Source organism: Numenius arquata, chromosome 1 (assembly GCF_964106895.1).
Source record: "Numenius arquata chromosome 1, bNumArq3.hap1.1, whole genome shotgun sequence".
Taxonomy (NCBI): domain Eukaryota; kingdom Metazoa; phylum Chordata; class Aves; order Charadriiformes; family Scolopacidae; genus Numenius; species Numenius arquata.
In genome coordinates this window covers 115,271,145-115,292,152 of record NC_133576.1, presented here as the reverse complement: position 1 = coordinate 115,292,152, position 21,008 = coordinate 115,271,145, and the positions used below count along the sequence as shown (strand labels likewise).

The 21,008-nt window shown below is 36.7% G+C and overlaps 1 protein-coding gene across 6 annotated transcripts in view; it reads left to right on the top strand.

Moving 5' to 3' along the window:
* NBEA (neurobeachin) overlaps window positions 1-21,008 on the top strand; it is a 512,389-nt gene that overhangs the window by 406,237 nt on the left and 85,144 nt on the right. For all 6 annotated transcript variants that reach the window (XM_074151162.1, XM_074151191.1, XM_074151181.1 and 3 more), the window contains 2 exons: window positions 5,547-5,662; window positions 17,164-17,276. In XM_074151162.1, coding sequence (XP_074007263.1) covers window positions 5,547-5,662; window positions 17,164-17,276 — 229 coding nt within the window. The remainder of the gene's footprint in view (window positions 1-5,546; window positions 5,663-17,163; window positions 17,277-21,008) is intronic.

Here is a 21,008-nt window from a genome sequence, read left to right as displayed (position 1 = left end):
TTTTTTAATCATACAGGAAATAAGTACCTTCCAGTGAAGGACCAGAAAAAAAACTTTTACTTTATGTCTTCAAAGTCTGGTTTTCAGTCAGGTTTTATAAATGTATAGACAAGTGTTCATCCTTGTTGTGATTGTTATGCAGGACGTGGAACTAAACTTGACTAGGTTTTGTGTTTGCTGAATGAAATTTTTTTTTTATATATATATATATCTTCTCACTTGCCTTTTATATGAATGTGTGTGGGTTCATTGTTTATCAATATAGTGGCTATTTTGCGATTTCCAAATTTCTTCCATTCATAAGTATAATGCAATATTCTTCTGTTTCCAAAATTAAGAGGGATATATATTTTGGAAAAGACCAACTTAGGTTCAGTTTTAGAGATTTTCCCATACTATGGACAAGTACAGTTTTTGTTATCTCATCAGCATCAATGTCAAATCAGCCTATAATCAGAAATAAGGCTGGCAATTGTCAGATCCTATACTGTAAAAGTATTCAGATTTCAGTGATGGGTAAGATAATCTTCATGTCTACTTCACTGAGTTGGGGGGAGGAAATTTCCTGCCTCCACTTTGTTTTATGTTTAGAAATATCTGATCAGACCTAAAATTGTTTTTGAGGGTGTGTCAGCAGAAGTTTGGTGAAAAATGTTTAGATTCAGGATTAATTTCTGGTCAAAATAAAAGAATAATAAATAAATATAAGGGAGTGAGGAAACAGCAGGAAATTAACAAAATGTGGTGCTTTGGGTTCAGATCTCCATTTGGCTTGACTTGGCCAAAAGCCAATGACTTGATCATCAGTGTAATGTCTGGGATGTGTCTTTCTCTTTCTTTAAGTCATTTCCTACAAACTAAAACTTCATATCATCCTTGTTTTATCCCAGTGCAGAATGTGGAAATACTCAGAAGTGTCAAAGCATTTGTAGGATTGGAGAACTATTTCGTTCCCAGCTGAACATCATTCCCTGTCATGAGCTCAAGAGTCTCATGATGCCTAAGGCTTGATCTCCTGAATGTGCTGAAATTCTAAGGCAAACTGCCAGATTTCTCAAGTTTTCACTGAGATCAAGGGGAAGTTGGGGCATTTCTTTGGAAGGTGCATCTTGTTAATATTTGCGTTGTTCTTCCAGATACTCAAATTAAAGGAATTGCTGTCTCTAAATAGAAAGTAATAGTATTCTTTTCTGAAATAAAAATGGCCACATGTTCTAGAACAAACAAAATGCAAATTTCTCAATCAGAATTTCATACCTACAGTGACATTTTTTACTTTTGAAATTCATATCCTTTGTGCATTATTCAGTGAATAATTGTCTGAAAAAGTTTGTTGATATATAATTACTTAGAAAAGTTTCAGCTTCACTATTATATGCAGTTATTTCCATACCTTTTTGATTAAAGTTCAATTTGAATCAAAAATGGGCTTGCTAGCCTTCAGAATAAATCTGGCATATTGTAGTGAAGTTGTTTTTCTTTCTTGTTTTTGCGTAATCACGGTATGATTTATGCATAATAAAGACCCTGTAATCATGATTTTTCCTTTTTTTCTGTCTACATGCCCTTATTGTCTTCAGTAGGATTGCAAGGGAGTAACTGAGGGAGAATCTGTCTCTGTAACTGTTCTTTAGTTAATACTTTGTTGATGTTAGAATGTAGTTTCCCTTTGTATGAATATGTTGCTCTGGAATGCTAATTTTTAAAATTATGCTTATTTGTATAACTAACATAAGGAGAAATTATGCTGAGTAACTGAAAGGAGCTGCTGTGCTGAGTAAAATGTTACCCTGTTTTTATAACCGATTTTCCAGATTAAGCTGTACTTAAAAATATTTTAACAAAAGCAGATCTTTCTGATTGTTTTGCTTAAGCTCTTTAGTTTTATTTTTGTAGGTAATATTTCCTCTCTGCTACTACTCTGATAAACATGTCATCTAAAGTTAATTACTTTATCATGGAGAGTTGTGTTCATGATGGATACATTCTGAAGGAGTAAATTACTTTTAATGCAGTACATTGACTTTAAGTGCATTTCTGTTTTCATGGAGAAATCCTGTGATTTACAAAGATGGAAAGAAATAGAAGGAAAAAACAATATTTATGATCTTCTAATGGCACAAAGGATTAGAAGCAGATAAACTGGTATCTGTTAAGACTGTTACAGACCTGCTGTTCTGAGCAAGTCTCCAGTTTGCCTCTTTGCTGCCTTTCCCAACAGCCTGTCTAATGCTTTGCTTCAACAAAGCTTCCAAGCCTGTGCTTAATGTTACAAAGAAGTAATTACATCCTTAAAATTCGTGGAAGAATTTGGTCTGATTTGGTAATCAAATTTATCTGTCTTTGGTAAATGCATTTTCACTGCTCCTGAAACATGTTGCATTGACTGTAGTTTCTTTATGACCTTGCGACATGTTACAACTGGGAATACAGTACTGTGCCTTTTATTTGACTTATTTCTACAGCTCCATGTGATTCTACATAGGTAAAGTAATAGCCACATTTTTACAAGACTATTAGCAGACCACTTTTTAGGGTTCTAACACCTCAGGTGTAATTTACTAATGCATTTTTATTGAGGGTAACATCACAGCTTAGAAACCAACTGTGAGCTGCCTGACAGTTTTGTAAGCGTACAGAGATCAAAGAATTGGTAAAAGATACAGTACCATACTTCACCGCTAAACATGTACCTAGCACTATCCACTGAAATTCTGTGGGCTATTAATGCATTAAATAAAACAGTGACTCCAGTTATTAAAGCTAAGACAAATGATGAAGTTTTTGCTGAAAGAAAACGTATTTTGGCTGGTATGGTAACTGTATTCAACATCGGCTCATCTCTGCCACTTATTCCACGTCAGTAGCTTGGTGATGGATTTTCAGATCTCAGTATAGCTGGTTGCAGAGGTTGGATTTTGGGAAGGAAGAGGGATATAAAAACTAAGATTTGACGTCATCAAAGCATAAAACCCCTTTTAGAGCTTTCATTAAAGGTGAATATTGATGAGTCTCTTGTCAAAAGCCAGTGACTTTCCCAAGCCTTTTTCTTTTTTTCTGAACCAGAGCAGCACAACACAAAACATCACACAGGTGCTACATTTTTGACAAGATACTTAAAGATTCTTTGTATGAAACTGTATTGTAGCTAACTAAACTAAAAGTGATTGCGAAAGGGGTTGGATCATGCTCCACATATGGGATATATAAAATCCCTTCTTTCAACAAAATGCCATGATGTGTTTTCTAAACATATTTAAAAAATATAAAACTTGAAAAATTGGATCATCAGAGGGTCTTCTGCAGTTTCCATTTTAAGTAGGTATTTCACAGCTCTTTAGAAGCAAAGAAAGTACATTCATTTGTGCTTCTTCATATTGGTGATGGCATATCGAAGGAGAGAAATGGTTTGATCAAAGTTGGATGGATTTAGCAAAACACAAAACAGTGGGTCTTCCTGTGTTAACTGAAACAAGCAAGTGTGGAACCAATTTATTGTGCATAATTTTTTCCAGTCTCTGCTGAAATAACTATGAATCTTTCAAACACCTTAGATATAGAGTAAATAAGGAGCTTTTTGGGTATATTTTGATTTTCTGTAGAGTTTGCTCAAATCAGGCGTTCAAATGCAAAGTCCAGCACTTGACAGTTTATAGATTTTTGAGACTCCCTGGGAGATTGTGGGTAAAGTCTAAAAGCAGCTACTAAGCTGTACTGATGCATAAATGTTGTTTTGTCATGGGAGGAACAGAAAGTCTGTGACAGAAATGCATTGTAAATTTAATGATCTCTTTAGTATTTTTATTTTCTGTATTTATTAATTTGTATGTCGCATTAGTCATAGTTTATTGGGAACAATACGTCTTTGAGAGTTCCGCTGTAAAAGTAATTGTTATCCTATAAAATGCAATATAAAGTATGATTGCATTCAGATAATTCTTTAGATAAATTGTTCAGAAGAAGCATAACAGAAACAACTTACAACATTTTTGTAATGTCCCTTGTGTACTAGTAATGTACATCCTGGAGTCTACTGTAAAATAAGGCTAGCCAAGCTGGCAAGACCTTATGTACTGCTATTTTGGGTAAAAAACAAGTGTACCTACACTTGCATGGTCATTTTTGTATGCTCAGTTTGTACGCCTAAGTATGGCAGACATTGAAAACCTACACATTGGCAGTTCAGATGTATAATTATGGTAACTATACACTCCAGTTGCATACCAATACTCATCCTTTCTCTGGAAACAGGGTTTAGTGTATGTGTAGGAGTATGTACATATATCTTTAGAAGTAGATGTTTCACATTTTTATAATCGCTGCCCAATTTGACACCTTGAATATGATTCTCTTTTAATAAAATACTCAGCATGCAGCATCTGGAAATAGTACACTTAGTGTGTTTAATGTACAGGTGAAAGGTGAAGCATTGAGTGTCCCTATTTACTCTTGACAAGCTGTATAAATACTAGATATATTCTTTATATTCATGAATAGGCTACACATTAGGGATCCTCTGTTTTTTGACAGGTATAAACATTTTCTCTATTTTGATCCATTTATAAGATTTAAGTTTCTGTAAATAAAAGTATCTGAGGAGATGAGCTTTTTCTCCTTCCAAAGATTTTCCTTGTCTTTTTTTCAGCAAAGACTATTTTCTCTAGAAATGAGCTGTGAGAGTGGGGCTATTTCTGCTTGTTACAGATCTTTTTTTCTTTAATGCATTAGTCTAGACTGAATCTAGTCCCCTATATTTTACCAGCCAGGGACAGTATATACTATGGGCAATTTAGAACTTGGTGCATGGTATTTGGTTATTGTGATGTCAAACTGAATATAGAAGAACTGAAATTTTCTGCTTTTCTCTTCGTTGGCACAAGTTTTAGAAAATGTGTGGAAATTGAGTATCTTAGAAGCTTCTACTCCTCTTCCAAATTTCAATGAAATACAATTCAAAAGTTATTATGGAGAGACAGGCAGATGGACATGTGAGCAGATAACTGAATAAACCTTGTTTCTTTCAGAAACCAGTCTATAAATAGAAATCTTGAAGCTTACTGGGATATAGGAAAGGATCATGGGTTGCTGACCATGGGGGAGGTGTACAAATCATGGAATAAATATGTACAACCCATGAGCTGGAAATATATGGCACTTTAATCTATCACTCAGTCACCTTAATGAACTTATCTCAATGTATCCTTTTGAAACAGGGAAATGGTATTCCTCTTTTATTCCTGCTGGACAGACCAGGCACCAGGAGGTCTGCAGTTCGTTTTACTTCCAGTCTTTTAACCAGATTCAGAATGAAATAAAACACAAAATATATTATTTTGAATTATTACAATGCTGTAGTACTGGTAAAATAAAATGTGGATCTTAATTTTAGTCATTTCTCAAATAAGGGTAATAGTATCTTCTTGACTTCATTAAACGAAATAAAAAAGCCTCTGAGAATCTGAAATTAATCACACTAATAACATTGCCCTACATCTTAACATTTAATGAGGCTCTTAAAAAAATCATTCTTTAAATGTGTTTCCTAGGAGAATTTCTCTGGCCACTCCCCGACAGCTTTATAAATCATCCAACATGACTCAGCGCTGGCAGAGACGGGAGATATCTAACTTTGAATACTTGATGTTCCTCAACACTATAGCAGGTAAGGCTTCTAACTCTTCAATCCTTCATAATATGTTTATGTTTGTCAAAGTCTTAAGCACCGTGACTTGATACAATACATTTATCCTCTAGAATTCAGGTACAGCTTTATGATAGATTCTGAAACACACACATTAAATTTTATCAGAAAATGCACAACCTATCACTGAGACTTTAGATTCATGTATTGTTGTGGAGGCTGTTCCTTACTCCCTTTCTGCCATTTCCTCTGCTGACAGCTTTGTCTGAAGCTTTATTAGAGTCAACAAACCATTGCCAGAGAGTGTCTGGAAATAATAATGGGAAAATGTAATTTCGCTACTTCATCATTCTCAGCAACAGCAACTAGACAGCAGAATAACAACAGTATTCTGCCTAGTACAGATGTCACCTGGATTGTGGTATGATTAGATTACAGCGTCTTTTCTCGTTTAGTTCTTTGAGCTGAAATATAATATCAGATTAGGTATTTAAAATGAGAAATAACTGCCATAGACATCCATTCGTTATTGGCAAAAGACGAGCTTTTCTGGCAATTGTCATTAATTAAACATGCACAATAGCATTTTTCCTTTAACCTTCCCCTTTTAGTATTAACTCCTGTGGTAATTTTAAATATAAACCCCAGCAGTTTTCTACACCATATACAAAGATTTCCTGAAGGTTATCCATTATGATGATTCCTGCCTATAGCACACATGCTGCTTATGAACCTGCCTGTGGAGAGACTTGCTCAGACATTTCACTCCAGTGAGCTTTAATTTGAAACTCAAATTAAATTCCACCAGGCAAGACTTTGTACTCTGGTGTTTCAACTCTTACCTTTAGTTGGTCCTAACTTTTATGCTTGATGTTATTCTCAGGCCAGACATGAGACAAATGTATGTGCAAAACCCAAAGGCACCACCTGTAAGTGCCTGTTACGCTGGCCAGTCTGAGGGCAGTCACTGTGTTCTTCCCAGTAGGGCAGCGGCAGAATTCAGGAGCTGTCAAACCGACTTTGAACCTTTAGGCTTTTACCTCTGTGCTGTATGGTAGTCATCTTCCGGCAGTCTTACAGACATTAATAAATGTGTCATCAAATTATCCCAGTGTGATACAGAAGTGCTACCACTGAACAGTTGGAAATCTGAGGGCATGTTTACCTTGTGCAGTGGAGCACAAAGCAGAGTCCCTGAAGCTAATGGAGACCTGGGCTGGAAAGTCCATATGGTGCAGTCCCATGCAGGCGCACCAGCTTGGTTCCCGAGCATTATAGCCACAATCCTGCAGATTTCTGCCGAAGGAAGGAGCCCTGCTGAGCGATTATTACCTCTGGCGCAGTGCCACAAGAATGCCGCTCTCCTGCTTCTGGACACTGGCCTGCCTCCAGCCGCTCTGCGTCTCTTGCACATCCGCTGCCCTTCCGGTGATGAGGAAATGCAGACAGAGCTTTACAGGTTGCCTGACTGCCTCACCCAAACTTGGAGGGTTTAATGGAGAGCTGGGAAGTTAGCCTGGGACCTCTCAGTCCTTGTCCAATACATTATTGACAGAACTGTCCTTCACTTGTAATTTCCTTTTTATGTATTCATTTCTTCTGTAAGCAGTGTGTCTAAACTCTTTAAATGAGAGTAGACAAGAGCAGAGCCAATTTTTGATAAATTACTTTTAATTTTTAATCACTTTAAAATTCCAAGGTCATTTATTTTTAGGTACATCACCAAAGCATCCAAACCTGGAAAACATCTTTATGTCTGAAGTCAATTAGGAATTGCAGTGACACTTACACTAAAGTATCCATCAGTAAACAAGCTTCAGCCTGAAGGAATTCCTTCAGAGTATTTCAGAGGTGTCAAGAAAAATGCTTTTTGGCATGTTGTTTGATACTAGTGCTGCTAAGCAGCCTTTATAGCCAAACAACTGGGTGGCTGCATGAGGCAAGTTTCTTTTAATGTCATCTAGTGTCATTCACCTGCCTGACAACATGGTGGCCTGCCATTTGCATTCCACGTACCACCTGCTATGCCCAAGGATTGGAGGATTGCTGGCTCTATGTTATTTTAATTTTTGTCAATGAGCTTGTATTGTATTTGGAAAAGCTCAGAGCAGCTTGGTCAGTACCTTAGTAGTGTCTCTCTCTGACTCAAAGTATTTAATTTCTGGCAGATTTTTTGGTGTCAGTCTCTTACTGGTAAATCTCATTTGTTCGTGTAATCTCATTGGTGTTAATTGTATAAGCTCTCGCTCATTTTCACAGCATTACCTACCATTTTATGAAGTGTTTCAGCAGTGCATGATCAAATTCAAATTCAAATTTAGGTAAAGACCATATTCCCTACAAGAGAGGGAGGTAAATTTGAGTCTCGACAAGAAATTCAGTTTAACTCTTTGTCTCCATTTTGTATTGACTGACTTATTTTGTAAAGCCATTCTTTTTAATGATGCTTTGAGGTCACATGGATCAATAAACATGTGTTTTCTGAAGGAGAGCCAATATGATTTTTTAAAGTTTTGGAAGTGATTGTATTGGTTAAATAAATATTAATACACATGCAGACTCTTCTGCTGAGGTGTGAGGAAGGTGTTGAGTAACATTTGAAGATCTCCTTGTCATAGAGAATATATCTTACTCTGATTTTTATTTCAAACCCATCTGCATTGCTTGGCTTTTGCTAATGGGTCCTTACCTATTTATATATTTTCTGTTGTGTTTTCATTTTGCAAGAAGGGTAGCAGTCATCATGTTAGGTTGGGAAGAAAGCGTCACTGTAGTATCTCATAAAAGATTTCGTAGGGACATCTAAAAGCAGCTGAGATTCTTGGGTGCTTTCTTTTTAAGATGTATAATTGTGGTGCTATCAGCAAGAGTGCTGTCACATCTGATAGTGTTCCAGCAGGATTAGTGAAATAAAAGGTCCTACTGACATCAGCTATGACTATTGCATGTCACAATGGCCTTCAATGCAAAGATCTTGTAAGAAAACATGTTTGCCTTGCTGTACTATGGGCTTTTGATTTCTGCTTCACTTTTTTTTTTAAGATTTTGAAGATTCATAGTCTCTATGAACACAGAAAAATACATTTCAGTTCCTAATGTTATTATAACATCTGCCTTCACTGATGTTCTCTCATAGAATCTCATAATTTTTTGTTTGAAAATTAGAATAAAATTTACTCCTGATAGCTGAACTCCCTGCCAATGACACACACACACCCAAAACCCTTTCTGAAAACAATGTAAGAGAATTAAAACTGGCTGAAACACAACAGCCAATTCTACACATGAAAATAAACTTTTATTTCCACTTTGGAACAAGCTGTAAAATTTTCCAAGTTTTTGACAGAAGCAAAAATCCAAAGCATTTTTGTTTTTTTTGAAAGTCCACTTTTTTTGTAGTTCTAATAAAGTCTGCACCTCAGCTAGGAAGCTGACTTCCAAAAATTCATTAAGGACTTGGGGATATTGCAAAGAATTTCATCATAAAGTTGCTGGCAAGTCAGAAATTCACCCACAATGGAGTGCACATGAGCTCCACATCCAATGGCAGTGGCGAAAGCTTCAAAATATAAGTATGTTAGAAAGCCTAGAAGTTCTCACATCCCCAAGCTATTTTCTGGCTTCATCATTGCATGGCACTGTCCTGCCAGGGCCTGATATCTGGGAAATGGGGGGTCAGGAGCTATGAGGCAGCCTGAATGACACCACTGCTTTTACAACTGTGCCTATGTTTCTGTAAATCTTCTGTTGAAAGGTGTTTCTCCAAAATATTTCCTTTACAACAAATAGGCATTTTCTGATGAAGCGCGACAAAAATTAGTATCTCTACCAGAAATACAGTTCTGGAAACAAAGTACCTCTACTACGTGTTGCCCTTGTATCAAAAACACTGAACTGATAACTGTCCATATACATCTGTGTTAAACAGAAGAAAATTCTTATACACACTGTAGACGGGACCGTTGGCAGTCAGAGGAAAATACATGATTTTCTATTTTGTACACAAATACAGAGCATAGAATATATTCATGACCTCTTTTGCCAAGTAAAGACAAGACATGTATTTTCTTTTCTTTCTTTCTTTGGAAATCCAGTTTCCAAGTAACTTTTTAATTATACCCTTTTGTAATGAGATCCCATAAGAAATAGTTCCTTAAAAGATACAATTTCTTTGCCAGAAATTGTTTGTGTAGGCAGTGATGGCCTAGTTTTAGAATCATAGAACAGTTTGGGTTGGAAGGGAGCTTGAAAGGTCATCTAGTCCAACACCCCTGCAATGAGAAAGGACATCTTCAAGTAGGTCAATTTGCTCAGAGCTCCATCCAACCTGACCTATTTCCAGGGATGGGGCATCTTCCACCTCTCTGGGCAGCCTGTTCCAGTGTCTCACCACCCTCGTTATAAAAAATATCCTCCTTATATCTAGTCTAAATATACCCTCTTTTAGTTTAAAACCATTACCCCTTGTCCTATCGCAACAGGCCCTGCTAAAAAGTCTGTCCCAATCTTTTCTGTAAGCCCCCTTTAAGTACTGAAAGACTGCAATAAGGTCTCCCCCAAGCCTTCTCTTCTCCAGGCTGAATTACCCCAACTTTCTCAGCCTGTCCTCATAGCAGAGGTGCTCCAGCCCTCTGATCATTTTTGTGGACCTCCTCTGGACCCGCTCCAGCAGGTCCATGTCTTTCCTGTGCTGAGGACTCCAGAACTGGACACAGCACTCCAGGTAGGGTCTCATGAGAGAGGAGTAGAGGGCAGAATCACCTCCCTTGACCTGCTGGCCACCCTTCTTTTGATGCAGCCAGGATATGGTTGGCTTTCTGGGATGTGAGCGCACATTGCGGGCTCACATCCACCTTTTCATCCACTGGTACCCCAAGTCCTTCTCAGCAGGGCTGCTCTCAGTCTCTTCATCCCACAGCCTGAATTCATACTGGTGGTTGCCCTGACTCAGGTGCAGGACACTGTACTTCGCCTTGTTGAGCCTCATAAGATTCACACGGGCCCACTTCTCAAGCTTGTCCAGGTCCCTGAGGCATCCCTGATGGCATCCTGTCCCTCAGGCATATATCAGCCACACCACTCAGCTGGGTGTCATCAGCAAACTTGCTGAGAGCACACTTGATCCCATTGTCAGTGTCATTGATGAAGGTGTTGAACAGTACTGGTCCTAATACAGACCCCTCAGGGACACCACTCATCACTGATCTCCATCTCAGCATTGAACCATTGACCACTACCTTCTGGGTGTGAGCATTCAACCAATTCCTCATCCACTGAACAGCCCAGGTGAGGTTGACAGGTCAGTAGTTCTCAGGGTCCTCCTCTTTACCCTTTTTAAAAATGAGTGCAACGTTTCCCTTTTTTCCAGTCACTGGGGACTGCACCTGACTGCCATGACTTTTCAAATATCATGGGGAGTGGCTTGGCAATACATCAACCAATGCTCTCAGGACTCTGGGATGCATCTTGCCATAGACTTCAGGTTCCTCCTTGTGTTCACAAACCTGATCTTCTCTTACAGTGGGAGGGACTTTGCTTCACCAGTCCCTGTCTTGTGGTCCATGGACTCAAGAGGTGTGTAGGGAGAGGTTGTCAGTGAAGACTGAGACAAAAAGTTGTTGAGTACCTCAGCCTTCTCCTTGCTCGTTGTTACCAGTTTGCCAGTCTTGCTTATCACAGGGGGGACACTTTCTTTGACCTTCCGTTTCTGGCTGACATACCTGTAGAAGCCCTTCTTACTGTTCTTTGCATCCCTTGCCAAGTTCATCTCCAATTGCGTCTTGGCCTTCATGACCCCATCTCTACACAACTGGGCAGTGTTCCTATACTCTTCCCAGGATACCTGTCCCTGCTTCCACTGCCTGTGCATCTCTTTCTTGCCCTTTAGTTTGACCAGTAGGTCTGAACTCAGCCATTTCAATCTCTTGCCCTGCTTTCCTGTTTTCTTGCACCTGGGGATTGAGAGCTTTTGCGCTGTATGGAAAGCGTCCTTAAAGATCTGCCAGCTCTGTTCTGCTCCCTTGTCCTGGAGGGCAGTTTCCCAGGGAGTCCCACTGACTAATTCCTTGAACAGCTGGAATTTTGCTTTCCTAAAATTCAGGGTCCTGACTTTACTGTAGTAAAAGTATAACTTTAGACTTTAACTGTTGGCTGAAGCAGTATTGTCTGTTTTAACAGTATCATTGTTTTTAGCTGTTGAATAATATATGCATAAAATTTTTTAAATTTCTGTTGCCGTTTAGCTCTTAGTGGTTTATTCAGCATATCTGAGCCATAGCTTAGTCACTTAAGAAACGTGGAGGTTTGGCGCTTAAGAAATGTGGATTATCTGATGGTAAATAAGTGATGCATAGTTCCCTTCATTGTTTTTTCTTCTCTTCGGAATAAATTGAGGTCCACTAACACTTTGTACACTGTTTGCCAATTCTTTGTAGCTTCCTTTCTTCTCACAGTGGTATTTAATTTGTGTCTAGCCTTTTACAAAACAGTAAGAAATCACTCATGTTTTCTTGTGATTCTTTTCTGAAATTATTGAAGAAGCAGCAGCCTTGGAAGAGAGATGTTCAGAAGTGAGGCTTTTGACACCAACTCATTTCTTTCATTTGTCACATGCAACTGGTTCCTTTCCCACAAGAAGTCCTTTGCCTGCTTGTTATCACTGTTAATTACACAGACTGGTTGGTCTCTGTAGAACAGAACCACGGAATTAAATATACGAATCACTCCTTAAATCTTTCCCTGGTTTGCCAATATGTCTGTCCTGATAAGCACAGCCCCTGGCTGTTCTATAAGTTCTTAATCAATGTTTGAAATACTGAAGTGTCCCCTTGGAAAAAATCCATTTTTCTATGACTCTTTTAAAAAAATCTTTACATCACCCTGTTACCACCTCTGAAGCATTGCCAGGCTTCATTTTTAGTTTAACTGTTTCTGTTGTGATCTGTACTCATGACTTAATAAATGTCTACTTCAGCTACCATAGTTCTCTCTTTCTAGATCATTTCCTATCCAGAGATATATGATGACCATCACTTGTGCTGGCCTGAGGACTCATTGCAATTACAATTCAAAATCGCTCTCTGTTTTCAAAATTCTCTAAAGTCTTGTTTCAACCTGTTTCCCTGCCCCTCCAGCCAACTGTTTTCTCGCCTCCCTGTTCTGTTTCCAAGGTCTTCACCTCTTTCTTGCCCTCTTTTCTGACTCAAGCATATTTTATCATGTTTACAGCTCTGGGTTTTTCTCCCAAAGGTAAACACTGCACTCTGCTACTTATCAATCAGTCTCAGTGTTATACTCTCTGTGCCCCTGGTTTTTGTCCTGGTTGTGTAGACATAAGCCTTCCTGGCCACCTTCCCCCTCCTCCTACCTATTGCCTTCTCAGTGATCCTTTAGCTTTGAAGGCTTGGAAGCAGCTATAATTATACTAATTGTTATTTCTTCAGGCGCATAGGAAAAGGCCATATTGCATGTGATCAGCATGTATGTCAACTGAACTCTCTGGGTGATATAGGGAACAAGTAATTTTTTACTATTCTCAGTTATAAGATTATAGAAAAAAGTACTTCAAAATAATCCCACAGCAGCAAAAGGAATCAAGAGGAGTGGGAACAAGAAGTAATTTTGTAATATTCTTGCAGCGCCCACTGTTTTAGTTAGAAGTCTAGTTTTCAAATATATTTTTCAGTATTTAACTGATTTCTGCTGTTTTTTTTTTTCTTTTCTAAATTGCTGTATATTAAATGTGTGTTTGCATTTGTATTTATTGGAGTTTTAGTTCTTTTAAATCCTACCTGCCACAGCTTTTAAAAGAAGTGGAAGATAATTATATCCATAAATTTTGTAAGTCATTTCTTGTAGTGGGAAAGGGATTATTTTTAAAGGTTTGTGGAAGAAAATGATGTCTTCAGTCAGGTAATAAATTCAGACAAACTTCTTCCCCCTCCCTCTTTCTTTTGCCTGTTTAGCATTTTCCACTTTTTTACTCTGTGATGTACAAGCCTTCACTGGTTAATTATGTATATATTTAGCTACTGCATGTGTTGGGCTTATTATTGTCATCTAATTAGATGTAACTCGAACTACTTGCTTCTAGAAAAATCATTAAAAATTCTTTCCTAATGACCTAGAGATGACAAAATGTCTGTAAAGTGTGAAGGAGCAGACAAGCACAGGAACATCGCTCTTAAAGAGTGTTAATCCAGATGCTGCAATCATCTAATTAAACAATATTTTGCTGTCATTAACATTTTCACCAAGGAATTGCAGTTATAATTTCTTTGTCAGCTGTCTCTAGCTCACTTTACCTTCAAAACTAAAGTGCCATATAAAAACACTAAATTGGATGGTTTAATTAAAAAGTTTTTTTTTTAATGAAGAAACATATCCAGTATTTCTGAGATCTCATTTACTATGCCTCAGTTTTATTGTTCAAGTAGATTAGTGTCACAGGCTTGCGATATTTAATATTCAGCCTTTAATATTAATCTCTGTAAGCCTACTTGGGGGAAAATCTGAAGCTTCTGAGAAGGTATAGGGACTACTAATAGCAGTACAGGTTTATGTTTTATATTTATTTAGCTAAAGAAAAAAACCAAATAATTCTTGCTGGAAGGACCAGACAATTGATGAGATGGCCAAATATATTCATCTGCTGACTTCACTCTGAAAATAATCATTGTGAAGGCAGAACTGATCAAGAAAGCATTCCTAATAAAGTTAAACCACTAATATTTATGCATGTTTAGAATTAGGGATTTGTAATCCCATTATAGGCCTAGATCACTGTCCTCCACTCAGATAAGTATAGATGTGTGGTCTTACCTCATCGTGTAGGTTTGGTCTCCTTTCACAATTTAAATGATGCTTCACCTTCTCGAGTTATTTTTATTTGTTGATATTGAAAAGAAAATCATTGAATTCAGAAAAATTGATTATTAACTTTTTTACTAAACAAATCGATATCTATTCTTAGTAGCTAAACTCTTCATAAATAAAATACGTTATAAATATTGAAACAAGAGAGAAATAAATTTATTTTTTTGTTTCACAAGACTATGGTTATATTTATCAAATACATAATCACTAAACCTTCATTGTTTGTAATTTATCCTACCCAAACTGAGAGATAAACTGCTTCAAATTATTTCTGATTGTGGGGTAAAATATGCACACAAGCATTACTGCAGTGTCCTGACGTGGAGCTAATTCCACATGATAATTTGTTCATGTGTCCGTACTATAAGTAACCTATCAAAACCACACAGCAAAGGAGAAGTCATATACAGCAGCTAAGATCGGGATTGCTTTTTTCTTGCTCTATTCACATTCTTATGATTTTTCCATGTGGAATAGGGACAAAATGTCAAAATCTTGCTGACTGAATATTGAAATAAAAATGAAATTAATTTCCAAATTAAATAATCTCAATATGGAAAATCTCAATTTTGAAACAAAAAGTAATTTTGGATAACCCTAAATTTTCTTTCAAAATTTTGCAAAAGGATGTTCTTACTTTTCCAAATGTTTCTATAAAGTGTTTTCAATTGAAGGTCTTTATTACTGTGAACTCTTTTCTATAAAACTTTTTGAGTCTGAAGAATCGTCATTTTTGCTCGTGCTTTGTAATAGACTACAGTCACCTCAGTCATTCTCTTTCTGAATCTCAAATTTCTTTTAGTCTGCTGTCTACACAAGCACAAATGTCTTCTTTTGTGGAAGCTTTTGCACACTCTTCTGTTAACTTAATTGAGGATTCTGATGGTGAGAAAAACATTGCTGTATAAAGGTATAGTTTTATAAAGGCCATAGTTTATAGAACCTTACATTTTAAAACAGCAAGAAATTTTACAAATATAAATAAAGCGATTCCTTGCCAAATAGGAAAATAATGCTCTGATTCGACAGATGTGGAAAATGAGGCAGAGTTCTTTCACTTCAAGACATATAGAACCCTCCCAAAATACCCTAAAACAATTAATATTCTGCCAGAGAGTACCATTCCTTTTCCTCCCTCACACGGATAAATTCTGGTGTATTTCTTGATTTAATTGTTTGATAAATTCTCACTCTATTCAAGAATGGTTTTGCATTAATTCATTGATAATAAAGAAATGTTTTTGTTTCTACCTGTCTTTACTTGTGTGTGGCACACAGGGCTGGTGTTGCTTTTTAAACAAAGTTGCATTTGTACCTAAATTCTTTTTTTATATTCTTGTGAGCATATATGTGTTCAAAATGTAAAAATGAGGACACACGGTTGCTAACAATATGCAGTTTTCCTGTTTTCAGTGAAACTATGTACAAAATAGAAACATGTTTCTTGTTCATCAACTTCTATTGAAAAAAAACAAGGTGTTTGTAGAGCAGTGAAAGTTTCACATTTCATTAAAGTAGAGCTGATTTTTGTGGAGAATTGCAAATGCTCCTCAGAACAAGGAAGCCTGTGTTTTCCTGTGCTGGGTTTTGTACCCCAGGAATCTGTCCAGAATCTGGAAGGAAGCAGTTAGTGAGACAGGGCTGTAAATCTGCTGCAGGACTGGGAATTGTTAACCTGGGTTATTTCAGTCTGCTAATTATATTATATAAATACACACACACATATATTTATGACCTGATTTTGTTTTTTAAGACTCATGTTGCATATTGTGTGGTTCTCAGTAAATCAATATGGTGGATGGTTCTGTACTGAGCAACTTCATTTGTCTTATCACTGAAATGTTAGATACTATTAAATACCAGCTGACACAGAAATAAGAGCCTTTCCAAACCACACTTTTCCTGGTAATGAATTAATGATTTTCAGTTCACTTCAGTTGCAGATTTTTCTTGTGAAACTGTATTTAAAGACCTTTTTTGCATATTTGAGCTGCTGGGATGACAGCAAAATTTCTTTCATTATGTTTGGAGAGAGTGGCCTGTGGCAGCCAACTCCATCTTTTAGGGGGGAGAAAATGTTTTTTAATTTTCTAAGTGGTTAGGAAATAGTTTTAAAGCAAACATTAATTCATCCACTTTGATTCCACTATTGCAGTGAAATTTCACCACTTCTTCAGTGAAGAAGAGCCATGGGGAATAACAGATTAATATAGTATATCTAGGTTAGACCTAGATTTGCAAACCTCAAATTTAGCCCCTTGCTGTTGGACTCTCATTTAATCTTTGCCAGCTAATGATAGTGCATGCAACTGCTAGGAAAATAATAGTCTAGTGGTTTTAAATTTCATTATTCATGCTATGAAAATAGCTTAATGGAAATAAAAAAGAAGGTGTTTATTGGCATATGGTGGGTTTTAGTTGATTTTGAAAGCTACTGTGCTCTCTCTATTATTCTGATTTCTGTGTTGACTTCTGATTCAAGATAAGTCCATCGAAATGGTTACTTTTGTCTGAAAGATTTATTCCTGATTCTGTCAAGTAGTGGGAACTGGGAACATGTGATGCAACAAAAGTAACCGCTAGATTGTTTTTCAGATGAAGAAGTGGACACTATTTCCTAATCCTTAAAACACTCTCTTTCTTAATAGGACGAACATACAATGATCTGAACCAATACCCTGTATTTCCATGGGTTTTGACAAATTATGAATCTGAAGAGCTAGACCTGACCCTTCCAGGCAACTTCAGGGATCTTTCAAAGGTATGCTTCAATTCAGTTAAAGACGGTCGCCCAGCCCTTTTAGGAATAGATTTTATTTTATATTTATAGTCTGGTTAAATTAAGTCTTTATCTTAAAGTCAGAAAAGTCTGTGCTTTATAATAATACAGTTCCCAGTATTTATTTCTCTAATAGCACCATCTCACCCTGAGTATCTCACAGTCTCATATCCCTGTTGGAAAGAGTGTGCTTGCAATACCTCCAGATGTATTGTAACCGTTCCCGGAAGCCTGCTTTTGTGAGACTTCCAAAATAATTTGAATAGGACTTGATTGCATAATAGCAGAGAGAGACACCTAAGTTCCCTCTCCCTTTTTCCTTAGATAAATAAATAAGTAAATGAAACCAGAAATTAAACTACATTCACAGTATGTCTGAAATGTAAACAAATTGGTTGAGACTTTACTTAAGTCATGTAAAAGTTCTGACCTTTCACAATATTACAGGCATGTTTCACAAATGTGTTTTCCAGTTCTGTAACACCATTGTAATCTGTGCCAGGAACAATAAAAGAAAATCCACAGACATGAGTTAAATAAAGACCAGTGATCGTCTTGCACTGGCTTATTCCCTAGCATGTATAAAAATATTTCTGGATTAGAATTGTTTATAGTGATAAACCTTTCATTAAGATGCTTACACTTTTCAAAATCTCTCAAAGTCACTTTCTAGTATTAATAGTAAAAATGAAGTGCAACAAGATTAGACAGCATCTCATGAGTCCTTCATTAGGTACTTAGTTTTGGTTGAATCCAAATTTTTATGGCAGCCTATTAAAGTATGTAATTGCTACAGGAAGTAGCATGCTAGTTGAATAGGTAGGTTTTCCTCATGAGTTACTAAAGACTCATTATGGAATTAGTGCTTTTATAGCTTATTAAGTATCACTGCACTCATAGTAGTGCTCTCCCTTGAAAGGAAATGTAAAATCAAGTTCCTGGTTATTTATGTTACTTCAAGAATCCATGCAATGTGCACAGCAGTATTTTACCTGAGGACCTTTTCTTCCTATTCAGTTTGATAACTGCATTCTCTTATTCAAAAGCTACCAGTGTTTTCCTGTGGAAAAGCTAGGTTTTTTGACCACTGAAAAAAAGCCTACACAGAACTAGTTAAGGAAAATGGCCTTCCCTTTCTGGCAATATCTGGGCTGCATTTATCCCACAGATGTGTGAGAAAACACATGTGCAATCTTTAAAGTGTTGTGGGATCCCTCAGGATAAAAGGGGTGTAATTGTCATATTTTTCCAGTGTTTATTATAATATCATCTGATAGGTTTCATTTCACAATGGTTTTAAACGGAAAAATAGATTAATGATTTTTTGTAAAAGGCAGTGGCCGGTTAATATGAAATGCCTTACTTTGTGCGCTTGGGCTGTTATGCATTACTTGCATCCTGTTTCAATTTGTGCATTATCAGTAAAAATCTTCAAAATTGGGACGTATCTGAAGTATTTCCTTGGCAATTCTGTTTTCATTTTCAATATTATCCTGTATCTTTAAGTAGGCCCTTTCTTTCCTTGATAGGGAGGTAAATCCTGAGTAGCCTAGCGCTTAAAAGCAGGAGTTAGTAATTTATTGTTCACATTATTGAAGTGGGATGTGCTGTCAAGCCTCAGCCAGACCTCTGGGGCAGGCACACACAGTATCCTTTCCTTGAGGAGCTACTTCCCTCTCTCAGATTTTACCCTGCAATGGAGAAATGTTTCTGCAGATTTGGTGGCAAATCTGAACCTCCAGCTAAGCTGTTGATGGATAAAATCTCCTTTGTCAGTTCCTGATCTTCCGTCTTCCCACAAGTTTGCCCTTCTTAGGTTTCACAGAGCCTCTGTCCTTAATATTTAGTAATTAATACCCCTCAAACAGCCTTTTGAAACAACTTATACTTCTAACACTATTATGTATGTGGTAAGAGCCCACAAAAGCAATGAAATTAAAAGTAAAACCACCTATCATAATTCGCTTTATTGGTTTAAAATAACTTTGATAGTTAAATATAGATACTAAATCTAAATTCTTTTAAAATAATTTGTTTACTATCGTGCAAAGTTCATACAAAGCTCCGCTGTCAATTATGATAATTGACTGTACTCCTTTTGAAATTTTTAATCTTTGGTTCCTAGGCTTTCTGTATAAAATATGATACACCACCTTTGCAATATCACAACTCCCACAAATGCAATTCATATGTTTTATGAAAATGCAATTAGATGTGTTTGGTTTGGTTAGGATGTCAGTGACAGAATAAAACATATGCCTTTTGCATTTAGCTCAAACTTAAATATTTACATTTCTGCAAAGCTGTCTTGAACATGTAACTTTTCCTTTCCTTCCATTCAATTTTATTCTAGTTTTATGTAGCACTTCTTGTTGTGTTACTTTTACATCCAATGTTGCTTGTTCTCGCAGAACAATTATATTTAAATATTAGTGTGAAAATTCCCCTGCTCTTTTTGTTTGAACTGTTTGGAAATTCCCCTATGAAGGCTTTTTTCTCTTTTTACATATAATTTGAGATTTAAAACCAGGGCCCATGGGCATGGAGGGTGCTGTAGCAGTAGAATATATTGGACCTCTCATTTGATTAGACAGTGTAGGCTCAAGTTTTATTCATTACATATACAAGGTTAAGGGTTATATTTATTGTTTGACAGGATGAAAAGCTAATGAAAGAGGCTGTCATAGATACATAGATTATCTTTTCACTATCAAAACACCAGGTGATCTGCTTATTTTCTCCTTTATTGAGATTTCCTTTAGAATACCTATGGCATTAAACATTAGTACGGGAACCATGTATGCAGCCCTTACTGTACATTGAGGTTTTTGGGATTTCAGCACACTTAGAATGTGATGTGGTTGGTTTGTGCAAAATTGTATGACTTTTACTCCTAAATTTTAGTGAATGCATGGGTTTGACATGCTGCATTGTCCCTGCTCATTAAAGTGTAAATGGGAATTTCTCCTCATTTACTTCCAGTCATACATCCTGTTAAATAAAATGATTTCTTCACCAGGCAAAGTAATACTAATATTGACATGTGTATGAAACATCACACGCCCATTCATGGAGTGGAAAAAATTATATTTTGTTAATATAGAAGGTGTTTGACTGACGGGTGGTGATAAGCATAACCACTTTTCCTTATTACTGAGCGATTTCAAGAAAAGGAAGTGGTAAAGCCCCAAGGCTTCTAAATGTAATAATGCAAATGAACGCATCGAAGTGTGAATATTTCAAGGCAAACCACACTTAATACTTCCAAAAATGTGTATGCCGTGGAATGGAGTTTATGGGCTTATCTAGAGCCACTCTCACTTGAAAAATGAAATCAGTTTCTGTAACTTAAACTTCTCTCTTTACCACATGCAACTCTACCATCAAAAGAAAAATAAGTTTGATTCTCATTTATTTAAGCCACACAATTAACCATTTACTTAAATAAAAAGTTCATTTACTGAGTGAAACTCCAGTACTTTGAATCTGCCAGAACTTTTATATTTGATAATATGAATATTGATATGCTAAAGAAAAGCTGTTTACAAGTTACAATTTATTTTAAACTTTAAAGTACCATCCTACGATGTCCTACTTAAATGTTGTTGTTTGTGGGCTTTTTAAATAAAAAAGCAAACAGTCAGGAAAAGCTCAGTCTGTATTCAGCCAGAGGCAAATAAAGCCACACTCAAGATTTCTTTTGTACCCAGCTAC